Source organism: Rhagoletis pomonella, unplaced genomic scaffold, assembly GCF_013731165.1.
Source record: "Rhagoletis pomonella isolate Grant_MI unplaced genomic scaffold, Rhpom_1.0 Rhpom_scaffold_00003, whole genome shotgun sequence".
In the NCBI taxonomy this organism is placed as follows: domain Eukaryota; kingdom Metazoa; phylum Arthropoda; class Insecta; order Diptera; family Tephritidae; genus Rhagoletis; species Rhagoletis pomonella.
Genome location: NW_023458557.1, coordinates 35,641,298 through 35,656,122, shown reverse-complemented (window position 1 = coordinate 35,656,122; position 14,825 = coordinate 35,641,298). Strand labels below are relative to the sequence as shown.

The window sequence follows — 14,825 nt, the reverse complement described above, 5'->3', positions numbered from 1 at the left end:
AGGTAAGCGTGGAGCCTTGCGACGTCTACTACAGTTGCCACGTTAAGGAGCGCAAGTCGGTGTTGGATTTGTGGTGGGAGGGAGTCCGGCGTTCACTCTAGTGGACGAACGTTTAGCCACAATCCGCATCAAAGCGATGTTATTCAACATCTCACTCATATGTGCCAATGCCCCGATGGAAGAGAAGGACGAGGCATCCAAGAATCTCTTAGCTTAGAGCGTACATTTTACGTATAAAAATCGTGCTTGGCGATTTAAATGCCAAAGTGGAAACCAACTCGAGCATGTTGTGATAGACAGAAGGCATGCTTCCAGTGTTTAGATGTGCACCACTATATTGATGCAGCCAATATACGACCCCACCTCGTTGCAGCAAAACAAGGGATCCCAACAATGCAAAGAAAGTTCAACGTCGAAATGCTGCAATCGAAACAGACGGCCAATGAATTCGCCGCTCGACTCTCACACCTGATGTAGGAGAGAGCACTCTTCAACAAACCGACATACGCGAGCAGTGGAACCACAATCAAGAAGCTGCAGAGAAAAATTCTTGAAATGCTGGCCGACAGAAAAAACACCCGAAATTTTTAGCAGAGAGTTGAGCGACTTACGGAAGGTTTCAAAACTCCTGTAGGAACAACCATGGCGACCTAGTGACCGATGAATGAAGTGGAGAAGACGAACCCGAGTCCCCAGTCGATGACGATGGAGTCGAGGTCCCATCGCCTGACTATGACGGGGTACGAATAGCGATTATGCTGATGAAAAGTAACAAAGCTGCTTGAGCTGACGGCCTGTCAGCTGAGCTATTCAATTACGATGGCAAGGATCTAATAAGGTGCCTGCCCAACAACTGGAATTCAAGTGTGCTCTGCCTAATCCAAAAGAAAGGCGACCCCTCCATGTGTGCCAACTACCGCGGGATCAGCCTTCTAAGCATAGATTGCAAGGTCTTATCGAATGTATTGTGTGAAAGACTGAACACCACCGTCAATGAACTGATTGCGCCTTATCAGTGTGGCTTTGGACCTAGCAAATTCACCATAGACCAAGTATTCACAATACGCCAAACCTTGGAAAAGACCCGTGAGAATAGGATCGAAACTTGACTACTACTTTTCGATTTCAAAGCCGCTTTCGATAGCACGATAAGAAGTTGTCTTTATTTCGTGATGTCTCAATTTCGTATTCCTGCGAAATTAATACGGCTGTGTAAAATGACGTTGAGCAATACCAGCCCCGTCAGAATTGAGGACGACCTCTCCGAGCCGTTTGATACCAGTCGAGGTTTCGTGTGATTTATTTAATCTGATGTTGGAGAAGATAATAAGAATCGCAGAACTAAACCGCTCAGGCACAATAGGCTGACTTCCAAAACGTCAATTGCTTTGCATATGTATAAAGTATAATGTTCCATAACGCCGAACCACAAAATATTGACAATGTATACTTTTCCAAAACCCATCCGAAAAGTTATCGAAACGCATCGCTGGAGCTATCAGTGCATCAGAAACAAAGTTGATGATTCCCTTGTTTTTGGTCACCGTTGGTGTTTTAAAAATGGAAAATTCAGAAAAATTGTTCGTTGTTATATTGAATATTAAAAATATGCAATGTATATGGTTGCAATGTGTCGCAACTCTGTATATACAAACAGTTTGAATACCGCAGTAAAACAGTATCCAAACATTGTATTGATACGTTTTGGAAGTCAGCCATACTTTACAAGAGCGTACAATTGATGGCGTATGCCAACGACATCGACATTATTATTACAAATAAGGGCTACGCCTGTTCTGCCTTTTCGGAATTAGATAGGGAAACAAAGCATGTGGGTCTGGTGGTGAACGAGGACAAAACGAAGTAACAGTCACCGCATTCGCGCCTTGGCACACACGTCCCTGTTGACAGTTATAATTTCGAGAAAATGGATAATATCCTTTACTTGGGAACCAGCATTAACACCGATAATAATATCAGCATGGAAATCGAACGCAGAATCACTCTTGCCAACAAATGCTACTTTGGACTGAGTAGGCAATTCAGGAGTAAAGTCCTCTCTCGACGTATGAAAACCATACTCTATAAGTCACTCATCATGCCCGTGCTGGTATATGAGCAGAAGCATGGACAATGACAACATCCGATGAAGCGGCTCTTGGAGTATTCGAGAGAGATTTTGCGGAAAATTTACGGGCCTTTTCGCGTTGGCGACGGCGAGTACCGCAGAGGATGGAACGATAAGCTGTATGAGCTTTACAACGACATGGACATAGTGCAAAGAATAAAAATACAGCGGCTCCACTGGCTTGACCATGTCGTTCGAATGGATACCGACGCTCCAGCTCTGAAAGTATTCTGGCTTCACTTGGCATTTCCAATTGGCGTCAGTTGGCACAGAAGAAAAACGACTGGCGTGCTTTGTTGAACTCGGAAAAATCGCTTTGGCGGTTACAGCGCCAAATAAGAAGAAGAAGGAGAAGAAGATAATAGATCTATAACCTTATCGGTCAAACAGTGTTATTATCCCGACGAAATCCTTGATGGTGGTACCGGGGGGGGGAACGATACATGACGGTAGGAAGTGTAGTTTGGGTTAAAGTCTTTGCTTGCCATTGTGGACACGGTTCACGAGTCGCTACGCGCGTTGCGGGTTATGGAGGTGCCTGTCGATAAATGGGATGCATTGGCAGTTCCCATCGTTATCTCCAAGCTACCTACTATCACGAAACGCGACTGGTCTATGCGTTGTTCTTCACATGAGATACCGCTGTTGGAAGATTTGCTGAAATTTCTAGAAAAAAGAGCACATAGCCTATGCCACGAAACATCCATTGAGTCGGTGCGATTGCCGCGAACAGTAAAGTCTAACGTGGTTTCCACGGTTGATGGGAAGTGTGCCCATTGCCATGGCATTCATCGTATCACGAGATGTCCCACGCTTGCAGCAATGTCACCAGGGGAACGTTTTGAGGCGGTTAAGGGATCGAAGCTTTGTTATAATTGCTTAAGGGCTGGACATTTGTCGAAACAATGTTCTTCTGGTGGTTGCCGTAATTGCGGTCGACAGCATAACACGCTGTTTTGTCGCGAGAGCCAAACAGGAGTAGCAGCTTCAAGCTCTCAGTCCAGCTCAACGGTCATCGAGGCTACCCCGCAATGCCTGCTCCAAACTTGTGACTAACCTCGCCAATGACAACCTGCGTTGCACAAGCCAGACCTACGATTCTGTTGGCAACAGCGCGTGCATACATCTATGGGGACGCAGCAGTTCAACGATTGGCTCGAATTTTGTGCGACCCTGGTTCGCAGGTTAGATTTATTAAAGATGGCTTAGCCAAATCATTGAGATTAAAAATACACAAATGCGAATTGAATGTAGAGGGGATTGGATCGAGTATTAGTACTCGAACTACGGGTAGTGTTATTGTAACCATAAAGTCATTGCATTCAAACTTTTAAACCAAAATCAACGCGTTGGTGATCCCGTCAATCACATCGGACACTCCTGCTGTGCGTTTAGACGTTAACCAGTGGCAACACCTGACTGGCCTCGATATGGCCGATATTTATTTTGGTACACCTTGGGCTATAGACTGTCTCATTGGAGATGATGCCTGGGGTAGAATCGTGGAGGGTGACATCATCGTTTGCAGACCAGATGAACCTTATGCTCAACGCACTCGCCTTGGTTGGGTAGTTTTTGGTCCAGCGTCAGAAGTTTCGTCGATGGAAAACGCATCGCTCATACTCAGCGCAAAGCTAGTCGAGGATGATCTGGTGCTGGAAGAAGTAGTTCACAATTTTTGGAAGCTTCAGGAGGTCCCCGTGTGGTGATGAATGTGGTCGAATATTTGCATCCACACACTCCCGTACTAGTGATGGACGTTACATGGTGCAGCTGCCATTCCACCGCGATGCACCGCGACTTGGCGAATCATATGCGCACGCTCTTCGCCTATTTCAGCGCCTAGAAAGACGTCTCGTTGGTGACTCTGAGCTTAAAGATAATTACATTAAGTTCATGCGTGAGTACGTAAGTCTTGGCCATATGGAACCCGTAAATAACGTAGGTGATCATACCAACGGCTACTACATTCCCCACCATGCTGTAACCACCAAATTTAGAGTAGTGTTCAATGCATCGGCCCCAACTAGTACTGGCGTGTCACTAAATGAGGTGCAAATAGTAGGCCCGACCATCCAAGACTCGCTCATCAATATAATTTTACGTTTCCGACGCTATAGGGTGGCCCTAACAGCCGACATTGAGAAAATGTTCCGGCAGGTACTCGTTGGCCCCATACACCGAGACTTCCAACGGATCCTTTGGCGCGATTCACCCTCGGATGAACTCAAGGTATATCGACTAACAACGGTTACGTATGGTATGGCGTGCAGCCCGTATAATACCATACGTGCACTCCAACAATGTGCACGTGACAATCACAATGTAGTATCGGACCACCGGCAGGCCGCGAAAGCGCGCGGTACCATTTTAACGTCATTTTACGTTGACGATTTTTTGACCAGTTGTGAGAACGCGAATGACGCTAAGGTCTTAGCTCACAATGTTGATAAGATTCTCTCCGCTGGGAAATTTACATTGAGGAAATGGAACTCCAATGATGCTGAGGTAATGGAATACTTGACCGGTAACATTTCTTCCTCCGCAGGCTTAGAAATAAACCCTCCTACGGCTTCCGTACTTGGATTACGGTGGGATGCTGCCGTTGACCAGTTCTTCTTCCAGGTGGCTCTCAAGCAAGCAGGTCCTACACCAACTAAACGACGGGTTCTCAGCGAAGTTGCTCAGCTTTTTGATCCCACGCGCTTTTTGGCACCGCTGGTGGTCCAGGGTAAGGTGTTTATACAGCGAATGTGGTCCGCTGGTCTTTCGTGGGATGCACCGTTGTCTAATGATCTTCGCGACGATTGGATAAACTATCGGTCTAAGCTGGATTTACTCAACAAAGTTCGTGTGAATCGATGGTTAGGCATGGCGCATGGTGTGCAAACGACTTTACACGGCTTCCACAATGCTAGTTCGCAAGCTTACGCAGCAGTGCTTTACACAAGAACTGTAGGCGCAGGCGAAAGAGTACAACTCGAATTGCTGACAGCGCGCACTAAGGTGGCTCCACTTAAGGGATCTACCATACCACGTCTCGAGCTCTCGGCAGCGCTCTTGTTGGCAGAAACACTTCAAGCTGTAAGAAGTGCTTTGGGTTTGATGAACGCCCCCTATTATTTGTGGTCGGATTCGTCGATTGCTCTTTGTTGGATAAAGAAACACCCAACAACGCTTAAGCCATATATATCGAATCGAGTACGTCAGATCCAGGAGCTCACTTCCCCCGATCGATGGCATCACATCCGGTCGGCACAGAATCCAGCCGACTGCGCGAGTAGAGGCATATCACCCTTCGAACTGCTGGAGCATCCGCTTTGGTGGCAGGGCCCAAGCTGGCTGGAGAAAGACATCTCTGTAAGAAACAAACCGCTTCCTCTCCTTGGGGACGAAGCGAATACACTACGTTCCGAAGAGCGCGCCATTTCATGCCCTGCAGTTATCAGTGCAGCGCGATCTATTGAAACACGACAACGGGATGGTAAGGTCATACAGTGGCAATTATCCTGCGATGGCTTAGCTCACGTCAACATCTGCGCAAGCGGGTTATAGGTGCAAGAGAATTCGACGATGCATTAGACGTTTTGATTCGTATTGACCAACAGGATGCCTTCAGCAGTGAGGTCAAGCAGCTGAAGAGTGGAAGACACATTTCACATTCCAGTCGACTTATGCCGTTGAATCCCTTACTTGATGAGAAGCACATGTTGCGAGTGGGTGGACGCATTCAAAGAGCTGACTTATCATACGATCGGCGTTTCCCGATCCTCTTTCCGTTAGCGCTGCACGACCCTTTGCTGCTTCCGGCGTCGACTATTGTGGTCCATTTGTGTTGCGTACGGGAACGAAACGCTCTCGCACAATGGTTAAAACCTACCTCGCCATTTTCATTTGCATGGCAACAAAGGCTGTTCATCTTGAAGTGGTGGACGACCTCTATTCTCAGGCGTTCCTTAATGCGTTCACCCGCTTCATTAGTCGACAAGGACCATGTCGCGATTTGTACAGTGACAATGGCACGGCTTTTATCGGTGCTAATCGAATATTACAAGAAGATCTTGCCGCTTGGTACACGGACAACAATCAAAAATCGTTAGCAGCTATGGGTACGCAGTGGCATTTTATTACTCCACGCGCGCCGCATCAAGGCGGGCTCTGGGAGGCTGCTGTCAAGTCTGCCAAACACCATCTAGTTCGCTGTGTTGGTGCTCAAACGATGTGGTATAACCAGATGCAGACTTTGGCGGCACGAGTTGAGGCGTGTCTAAATTCGCGTCCCATCACCCCACTTCATGACGATCCGGAGGACAAGCTCGCCCTTACACCTGGCGATATTCTGGTTGGCTCCCCGCTTTTAGCCGTACCCGAACCTGATGTCCGCCAAGCCCCTACCAATCGACTGAAGCAATGGCAATTGTTAAGGCAGGTCCACCAAGAGTTTTGGCACCGTTGGAGCGACGAATATTTTTCTACTCTTCAAAGGCGAAATAATTGGCAGAAGCGCATGCCCGATATTAAGATCAACGACGTCGTCTTGGTAAGGCATGAAAATTTACCTCCAACTCAATGGCGGCTGGGTCGGGTGATAGCGGTGCACCCTGGAGGGGATGGGGCCATCCGAAATGTGTCGATAAAAACTAGCAGTGGATGCCTCACCCGGGCAGTACAGAAATTGTGCCGCCTCTTGGACAGCGAAGATTTCGGGACGAACGCCTCGACCGGGCAGGATGTTCAATATGATTAAGTCACTTAAGTACTTTAAAATTAATGCAACCTTGTTTTCTATTCACTTGAATTCATTTGCTTCGAACCTCGACTTTCGAGTCGAGTTATTTGACATTTCCTTTCATTGTACATCTTACTTGTTTTTCCCAAGGAAAAAAAGGCAAAATTCAACTGTAAAAGTTCTTCTTTTTTCAATAAAGGATTATATTGGTAACATCATTGTAACATAGCCAAATGGCCGCAAGTGACAGCTGTTAAGCAGGGATCACACGGCTTATACATTTGCACAGATTTCTACATTTTGGCAGTTACAGAGTGGTGTTTTCTGAAATTTCTTTTATTGAGCTGAACTCAAATTTCTAAACAACACCACTATGGGACTGCCAAAATGTACAAATCCGTACAAATGTACAAATCATGTGCTTAAGTGCTTTTTTTAATACATAAATATTTTAAAATTTTAGATATTTCGCTAGCTTAGAGTGAAAAGTTGCTAAGTTCTTCTTATAGCCATTTCCTTCAAGTATTTCGCAAAATTTTGAATACAACATTTTGCCTGTTCAAAGAAAAGCAAAACTCCATACGAATCAGAGGGATTCGATCCATATTAAAAGATTTGGTACTAATTTGGTCTTATCGGATTTTCGGTGCTTCTTTTTGACTAAACAAATTTTCCTTGCATTAAATATAAACCATAATAAGCAAAACAAGTACCTTAATCCCTTTCGAAACAATGCATTTTAAATTTCCCTAGCCTCCTGTATCAAAATATGAGTTTTCATAAAAAATGTACTTAGCAATTTTTCGCTCTAAGTTAATTAATTTTGAGTTTTTCGGGGCACTAAAAATTACAATATATCCTTGTATTAATTATTAACTTATAATAAAATATGAAAAGTAAATAAAAAAAATTAAAAAAGCAAAACAAGTGCGAGAAGTCTTTTGCATATTTTTTGTTTTAGTACACATTATATGCGCATAGTTTCGATTCTTTAGCGCATAAAAATCTAGGCTCTAGTTATTACCCTTGGTGTAGAAGAAACAATGGCCCGTAGTTATAGACAAGTTAGAGGCAGGTTTTAACATTTAAAACTGTATATTAAGATAAACACTCTTTTAACACTGTCATAGTCAACTTAAAAGACCTTTTAACTTTAAAACGGCGTTTTAAATTTAAAATGAGGTTGACGAGGTTTTAAAATCTTAAAAGCGTAATCTAAGTAGACGTTTTCCTATCAAAATTTGCGGAGAAAATACAAAAGTGGTCTTAATTTGAAGAATATGCTTCCCAATCAAAGGATATTTCGAGAGTTTGCGAGTTTGGATGATACAATCGCAACCAGAAATAGGAAAACATACAAGGAACGCCAAGATCCTTTTCAAATGAAAGAGGAGGAGCGCAAGCAATTAACTTCACGAACTCTTTTCACTTCCTATAAAAATTAAATTATTTACGTTAATAAATTATATTTTACAAAAATTTGTTATTTACTTACAGTTTGCTGCGCCATTTTCAAAATTATTTATAAAAGTCAGATGACACAGGGTGAACTTGCTAAAATAACAAAGTTTTCCTAATGCCGATTGGTTACTTTTTTCATTTTATATTAATGGCCCTGTTTTGTGTCAATCTAGCAAAAACCTGCCTCTAACATGTCTATAACTGACTAAAACTTAAAGCCTGCTCTAAAGTTAAAGATTAATTTTAACTAGAAGAGGTTGTAACTTTCGACTATAACTACGGGCCAATATGTTTAAAATTCTTGAAATCGGACTATAACTACGTTCACTTCCCAGAAACCGGTAAATTTCAGAAATACGAAAACTCCGATATTTCTATAACTAAAAACGCCGATTTACTCTAAGATAATTGGTATAAGAATATCCTAATAAGAAATAAACTTAAAGATTTTTGGAAAATTGGGGTAGTTCCACCCACTACATACATACGGTAAACGCTATATCGATTTCCACCGAATGTGGTCCAATTATTTCAATAAGCCTGATATAGCATATTATCAAAACGGTTTAAAATCGGTTTCGCCCAAACTTATACTTCTTTTCTTGTTTTGATATGCATTTTTACATATCGTTCCCCTTATGCCAGAAACATGAATGTGTAAAAGTCAAAATGTTGGGAAATCAAGTTTGAAAGCTTTTTTATCAGACTTAACTCTTAATCAAAATGTTGCGAAATCAAGTTTGAAAGTTTTTTTATCAGACTTAACTCTAAATTAATGTAATTGACATTGTAAAACATATGGATTCCGTGTACGCATGGTTATCTGGGTTTTGGTATAACATAAAACATCCAAAGGTTAATCAAGTCAACCCATTAACTCAAAATTGGTAAATTTGCACATTTATGCTTCTGGCTTGACACTTAAACTACTAAACTAAAAGTTAATTGTGCATTCACACACATTAATTTTTGGTATATTGTGCATAACACACAAAGTTGATGTAGAACCATTAGTCGATTTTTAAAAGCTGTTTTTGACAGACTTTTTTGTGCTGATTACGAACCCGTAACTCAATACTTACCATCTCTCCAAATTTTGAGAAAAACGAGGCCAAAATGTTAAAAAATCGCGTTTTGTGTAATATTTTAGGAGCTCTATCAAAGAAACAAAAGGTGATAGAACCATTTACTTAGGCTTAAATTAAAGCTAGAACTCTCGACTACTATTCCTGAAAATACTGGTTTTAGCGAAGTTTGAGTACCTTCCGCACAAAAGGCGTTAGAACCTTCCACTTAGGCTTAAATTAAGGCTTGAACTTTCGACTGCAATCCCTAAAAATACCATCCTTGCACCTTCACCCTAAGGTCACTTATGGTAATTTATTTTAAAGCAAAAAATGATTTTGGCACATTTTTTTTTCAATAGCACAATTTTTCAGTATTTTTTTTATTGTTCAATAATTGACTATTAGTAACCATCAGGTCAGGGTGCAGGGATTGTATTTACAAGGACAGAATCGAGAATTTTAGCTTTAATTTAAGCCTAAGTGGAAGGTTCCATCAGCTTTTCTCTCTTTGCTAGAGCTTCTCAAATATGGCAAAAAATGCGATTTGTTGACACTTTTTGCTGTTAAATAAGTCGCTGTAATTGACCATCAGGTCAAGGTGCAGGGATGGTATTTACAGGGACAGTAGTCGAGAGTCCTAGCTTTAATTTAAGCGTAAGCGGAAGATTCTAGCACCTTCTCTTTCTTTGCTAGAGCTTATAAATTTTGCAAAAACACGATTTTTTGACATTTTGACCTCGTTTTTCTTAAAATCTGGACCTGATGAAAACTTTATAATTACGGATTCGTAATCAGCAGAAAAATATCCATTGAAAACAGCTTTAACATTTGTCGTACCAAAATCAGTGTTGCCCTGTATCATTTTTAATCAAGAAAGATTTGTGTAAGAACTTTGGTGTACATAGGTTGTACAAAAATGACAAATTATAAATAAATTTGCAAAAATTTATTTAATAAGCAATTTTTGGCATTTATGTGCGCAATATCTATACATATGTACGTACATACATATGTATGTATTTATACTTGCTGGATATTATTATTTAATTACATTTGAAAATTATTAATTTTGCATTTTGAGGTATTATTTTTGTATACATCGGAAGAAATGTGGCTCCTCGAGCACACGCCTCACTCCCCCCCCCCCCCCCCCCTCCCCTATCTCCCTCCTGCACTACGCCCATGAATGTATTTTACACAATTTATTTAACTTTGGAATTCATTTCCGACAGACAGGTGCTGGCGTGGCGCAAAAGTATCCTGTGATGGTCTATATACACGGTGGAGAGTTCATACGTGGTGCCTCTAACCTTTTTCAAGGTCATATACTCGCGTCCTTCTACGATGTTGTTGTAGTTACGATTAATTATAGACTTGGTGCACTTGGTTTCTTATCGACCGGTGATGAGAACTCACCAGGCAATTATGGGATACTAGATCAAGTAATGGCTCTAAGGTGGATTTATGACAACATTGAATTCTTCAATGGTGATCGCGAGTCGATTACATTGTTTGGCCCAGGTGCAGGTGCAGGATCTGCCGGTCTGCTAATGGTTGCACCGCAAACTAAAAACATAGTGAAGAGAGTTATTGCACAATCGGGAGCTGCTTTGGCGGACTGGACACTTATTCAAGATAAATATCGTGCACAGAATACCAGTCGCGTATTGGGCCAATTGCTTGGCTGCTCCATAGAATCGTCATGGAAACTGGTTAACTGTCTTCGGACTGGACGTAGCTTTTATGAGCTGGGCAATGCAGAATTCCCACCGCAAGTAGGTACGTTTCCTTGGGGGCCGGTGCTGGACCACAACTTCACGGTGCCTGCCGATGATTGGTATGAGGGTTGGCGTGAAAAAGATTGGAAATTCTTAACGCAACCTCCGGAATATCTTATTCGACAAGGGCATTTCAATCGTGGATTGCAGTATATGACAGGTGTAACGACTCAAGAGGCAGCTTTGTTTGTAGGACAAAATGAGTCTTTAGCACCATATTACGAAATTGATGCTAAATTCTTTGATCAAAAAATCCGCGAACATGTCTTCCGGTACAATTACACACTAAATCCGAATGGCGTTTACGAGGCTATCAAATACATGTATACATATTGGCCGGATCCCAACAATAGTACGGTGATACGTGAGCAATATATAAATATGCTTTCTGATCTGTATTTTCGAGCACCAGTTGATAAAATGGTTAAATTACTATTGGAGCAGCGCGTACCAGTCTATATATACGTGCTCAACACAACAGTGGAAGCATTGAATTATCCACAATGGCGAAAATATCCACATAATATAGAACATTATTTCCTTACTGGCGCTCCATTCATGGACATAGAATTCTTTCCTAAAAGGGAACATCTCCAGCGCAATATGTGGACAGACAACGATCGAAACATGAGTCATTTCTTTATGCAAACCTATTCGAATTTTGCCAGATACGGGTTAGTTTCATTAATGAGAATATCTTTTAAATAATAAGAATTAATTGAAAAAATCACTGCAGTAATCCCACACCACAACAAGTTTTGGGCATCCATTTCCAACGTGCGTATCAAGGCGAGCTGCGCTACTTGAACATCAATACGACTTTCAACTCATCAATATTGCTCAATTATCGACAAACTGAATGTGCGTTTTGGACACAATACCTGCCAACGGTAATCGGAGTGCTAGTTCCGACTTATCCGCCTACAACGGAGTTTTGGTGGGAGCCAAAAGAGCCTTTACAAATTGCATTCTGGACTATGTCGGTAGCTTGTTTCTCCCTCATCGTTTTAGTGGTTATTTGCTGTATTATGTGGCGAAATGCTAAGAGGTACACAAAATTTACCATAGCTATAACTAGAAAACGACCGATCATCGATATTTAAGGCCGAACCGAATCGAACTTTGACCCACCGAAACCAAACCGAACATTTTAAGGGGCCCAAGTAATAAACAAGCAATGGCTTTTTAAAGATGCAGAGTTTTTATTTAAAAAAAGGAAAAAAAGTACATAAGAAAGTTCGGTCAAAGTTCGGCTTTTTTTGCCGAAGCCGAACCGAAACCGAACTGTATTTTTGTGGCCGAACATGGCCGAATTCGAAGTTTGGTCGTTCTCTAGTTATAATAAATATATTGCAATTATTGCGCTCGATTATTTTTCTATTTAAATATGCATTACATTTAACATTGCGTAATATTGGCGGTGAGGGCTTCTGCTGTATTCCTTTTCATCAAGGCGATACATTAGCTCAATGGCGGGGCACACGGTTGCCACATTTGGTCACTTGTGACCAAAATAGGTATCTTTTTGAGTCCTTGGTAACTTGGCAACATTTTTTTTCTTTGGTCACTTATGGTAAGTTTGCCGTGTATGTATAAAGTCAGACTAAAAAAGTTGGATTAATTTGGTATATTGCACTGTGGTTGTGCGTCGCGATGACAACAATACTAGAAATAATTGCATTAAACAAGCAACACAGCACTCAGAAAAAATAATTAACCACATATCGAAGAAAGTTGTCGCTGGGCAGTCTACTCGTTAATTTATCACAGTGTGGGGTGCCCGTCTTACGTTCAATATTTATTGTGATATTTGGATCGGGATCCATATTGATGGATTTAAAAATAGTGATGGATCGCGCGGGAATGCCACATGTTCAATATTTATCGCGTCAGTATTTACATGTTTTTGAGTTGAGAGGTTTAAAGTCCAATAGATGAAGCCTGGAAATCGTATCTATACTTTTTATTTAGGGGATTCCGTTAAACTCGTAAAGTCTTAAACCGGGTAAAACTCGTAAGTTTACGAGGCTTTTATGGGAACACCCCCTTTTTGAAAAGGAGTAAATAGGTGCGTAAAGTGGCTGTTTGACAGATCAACCAGGATTTTGTGAAGCAATTTTTGTTTCGTAGTATTTTCCATAACATCCCGCCATCTTATCTCTATCACTCTTAAATAAAATACAGTTAGAAATGCCGAAAATTAGGAGAAAACCTATGTCGAAACAGTTAGTGGATGAAATCCATTCATTTTATTCGCGTATTATTTTTTTCATTTATTTTCATTATTTTATCATACATTTTTGTATAAAAGTTTCGATCCCTCGGCAACAATGAAGTTTACGTGGTCGTTTGCGCATCAAATTTGCCTCGTAAATTTACGAGGGACTCTTAAATAGAGCTCCATACAAATTTTGACAGTTCTTTTACGAAGCTCTTAAATTTACGAGGTTTACGAGACTTTTACGAGTTTAAAGGAAGACCCCTATTATATGTGTGATGATACCACGTCTACTTTGTTCGAAATGCAACGCGAAATGCCGAGCCGTGAATTGATATCACGAAATATGCCACACGTTCAATACTTATTGACAGATCTTTGATCCATATATAGAGGAAATGAAAAAAGGAGGTTCGAAGAGCAGTTTGTGCGGTGTATTTGGGTTCTATAGCGCTTCGGTATATGCACTTAAGTCGATTTTTTAAATATTTTTTTTTGTTCTGAGGCTAAGATCCCGTTCAAGAGACAAGAGCTTTAAGCATATTTTTAAAATCGTGCGTTGCAAAAATATTTATGTGTTGTTTTTTGTTTCAAAATTTTTTGTTATATTCTCTTTTTCTTTCCACGTACGTATACAGAGATTCGATAAAAATGTATGTATTTATATACGTATGTAAATGTATCTAATATATGAGGCCTTGAGCGCCAGAGTAGCTTAACTGACATTTCAAAAAAAGTTGAGGTGCACCTTAAAAAGCATTACCAGAATCGAAACGGTAATAGCCCGAGGCCCGCCCTTTTGGTTTTATTATATGTAGCATCACGTAGGTGCAATGAATTTTTTAGTAAAGGACCGAATTTATTTTTTATAGATCCTTCTTTCTCATATAACTGAAAATTTGTCTATAGATAGGCTCCTCTGGCCCTCATGGCCTCATATGTAAAATTAATTTGTTTACTTTTCTTTTAATAAAACTTTATTGCACCCATTTCTTATTTATGGCAAATAAACGAGGTTTGTTTTTACAGTTTATTGTATAATAAATCGTTGTTTTTTACTTGGTAACTTTTAGGTAACTTTTTTTGTAAATTCTGGTCAGCAAATTTTTTGTTGTGTGGCAACCGTGCTGGGCACACCGACACAGTCTCATTTTGTCGTGGTATTAGTGCGTCGCGCTCAGTTATGGTTGCCACATTTTTATAAATGTACTAAAAGTGGTATTTTTCGTGCATGGGTCAGGCCAGATAGGCCAAAATCTTTATATACGTATAGTGAAATAATGAATCTTGGAAGTTTTTAGTAACTAATACTATTAGTTTATGGAAACTTTTACATATGAAAAATTTAGTACTTGTAAAATTTCAAAAAATTTAATTGGTAAAACTCATTTGTTTAACACCTGGGCACCGTTTTGTTAGAATCAAATCTTTTGAATGCCGGCCG

The 14,825-nt window shown here is 40.9% G+C and overlaps 1 protein-coding gene across 1 annotated transcript in view; it reads left to right on the top strand.

Annotated features, from left to right (window-relative positions):
• The window catches only part of LOC118735173 (neuroligin-2), a 252,026-nt gene that overhangs the window by 166,774 nt on the left and 70,427 nt on the right, over nt 1-14,825 (top strand). Inside the window, exons 2-3 of the mRNA XM_036464813.1 lie at nt 10,618-11,837; nt 11,900-12,211. Of these exons, the coding sequence (XP_036320706.1) occupies nt 10,618-11,837; nt 11,900-12,211 (1,532 nt within the window). The remainder of the gene's footprint in view (nt 1-10,617; nt 11,838-11,899; nt 12,212-14,825) is intronic.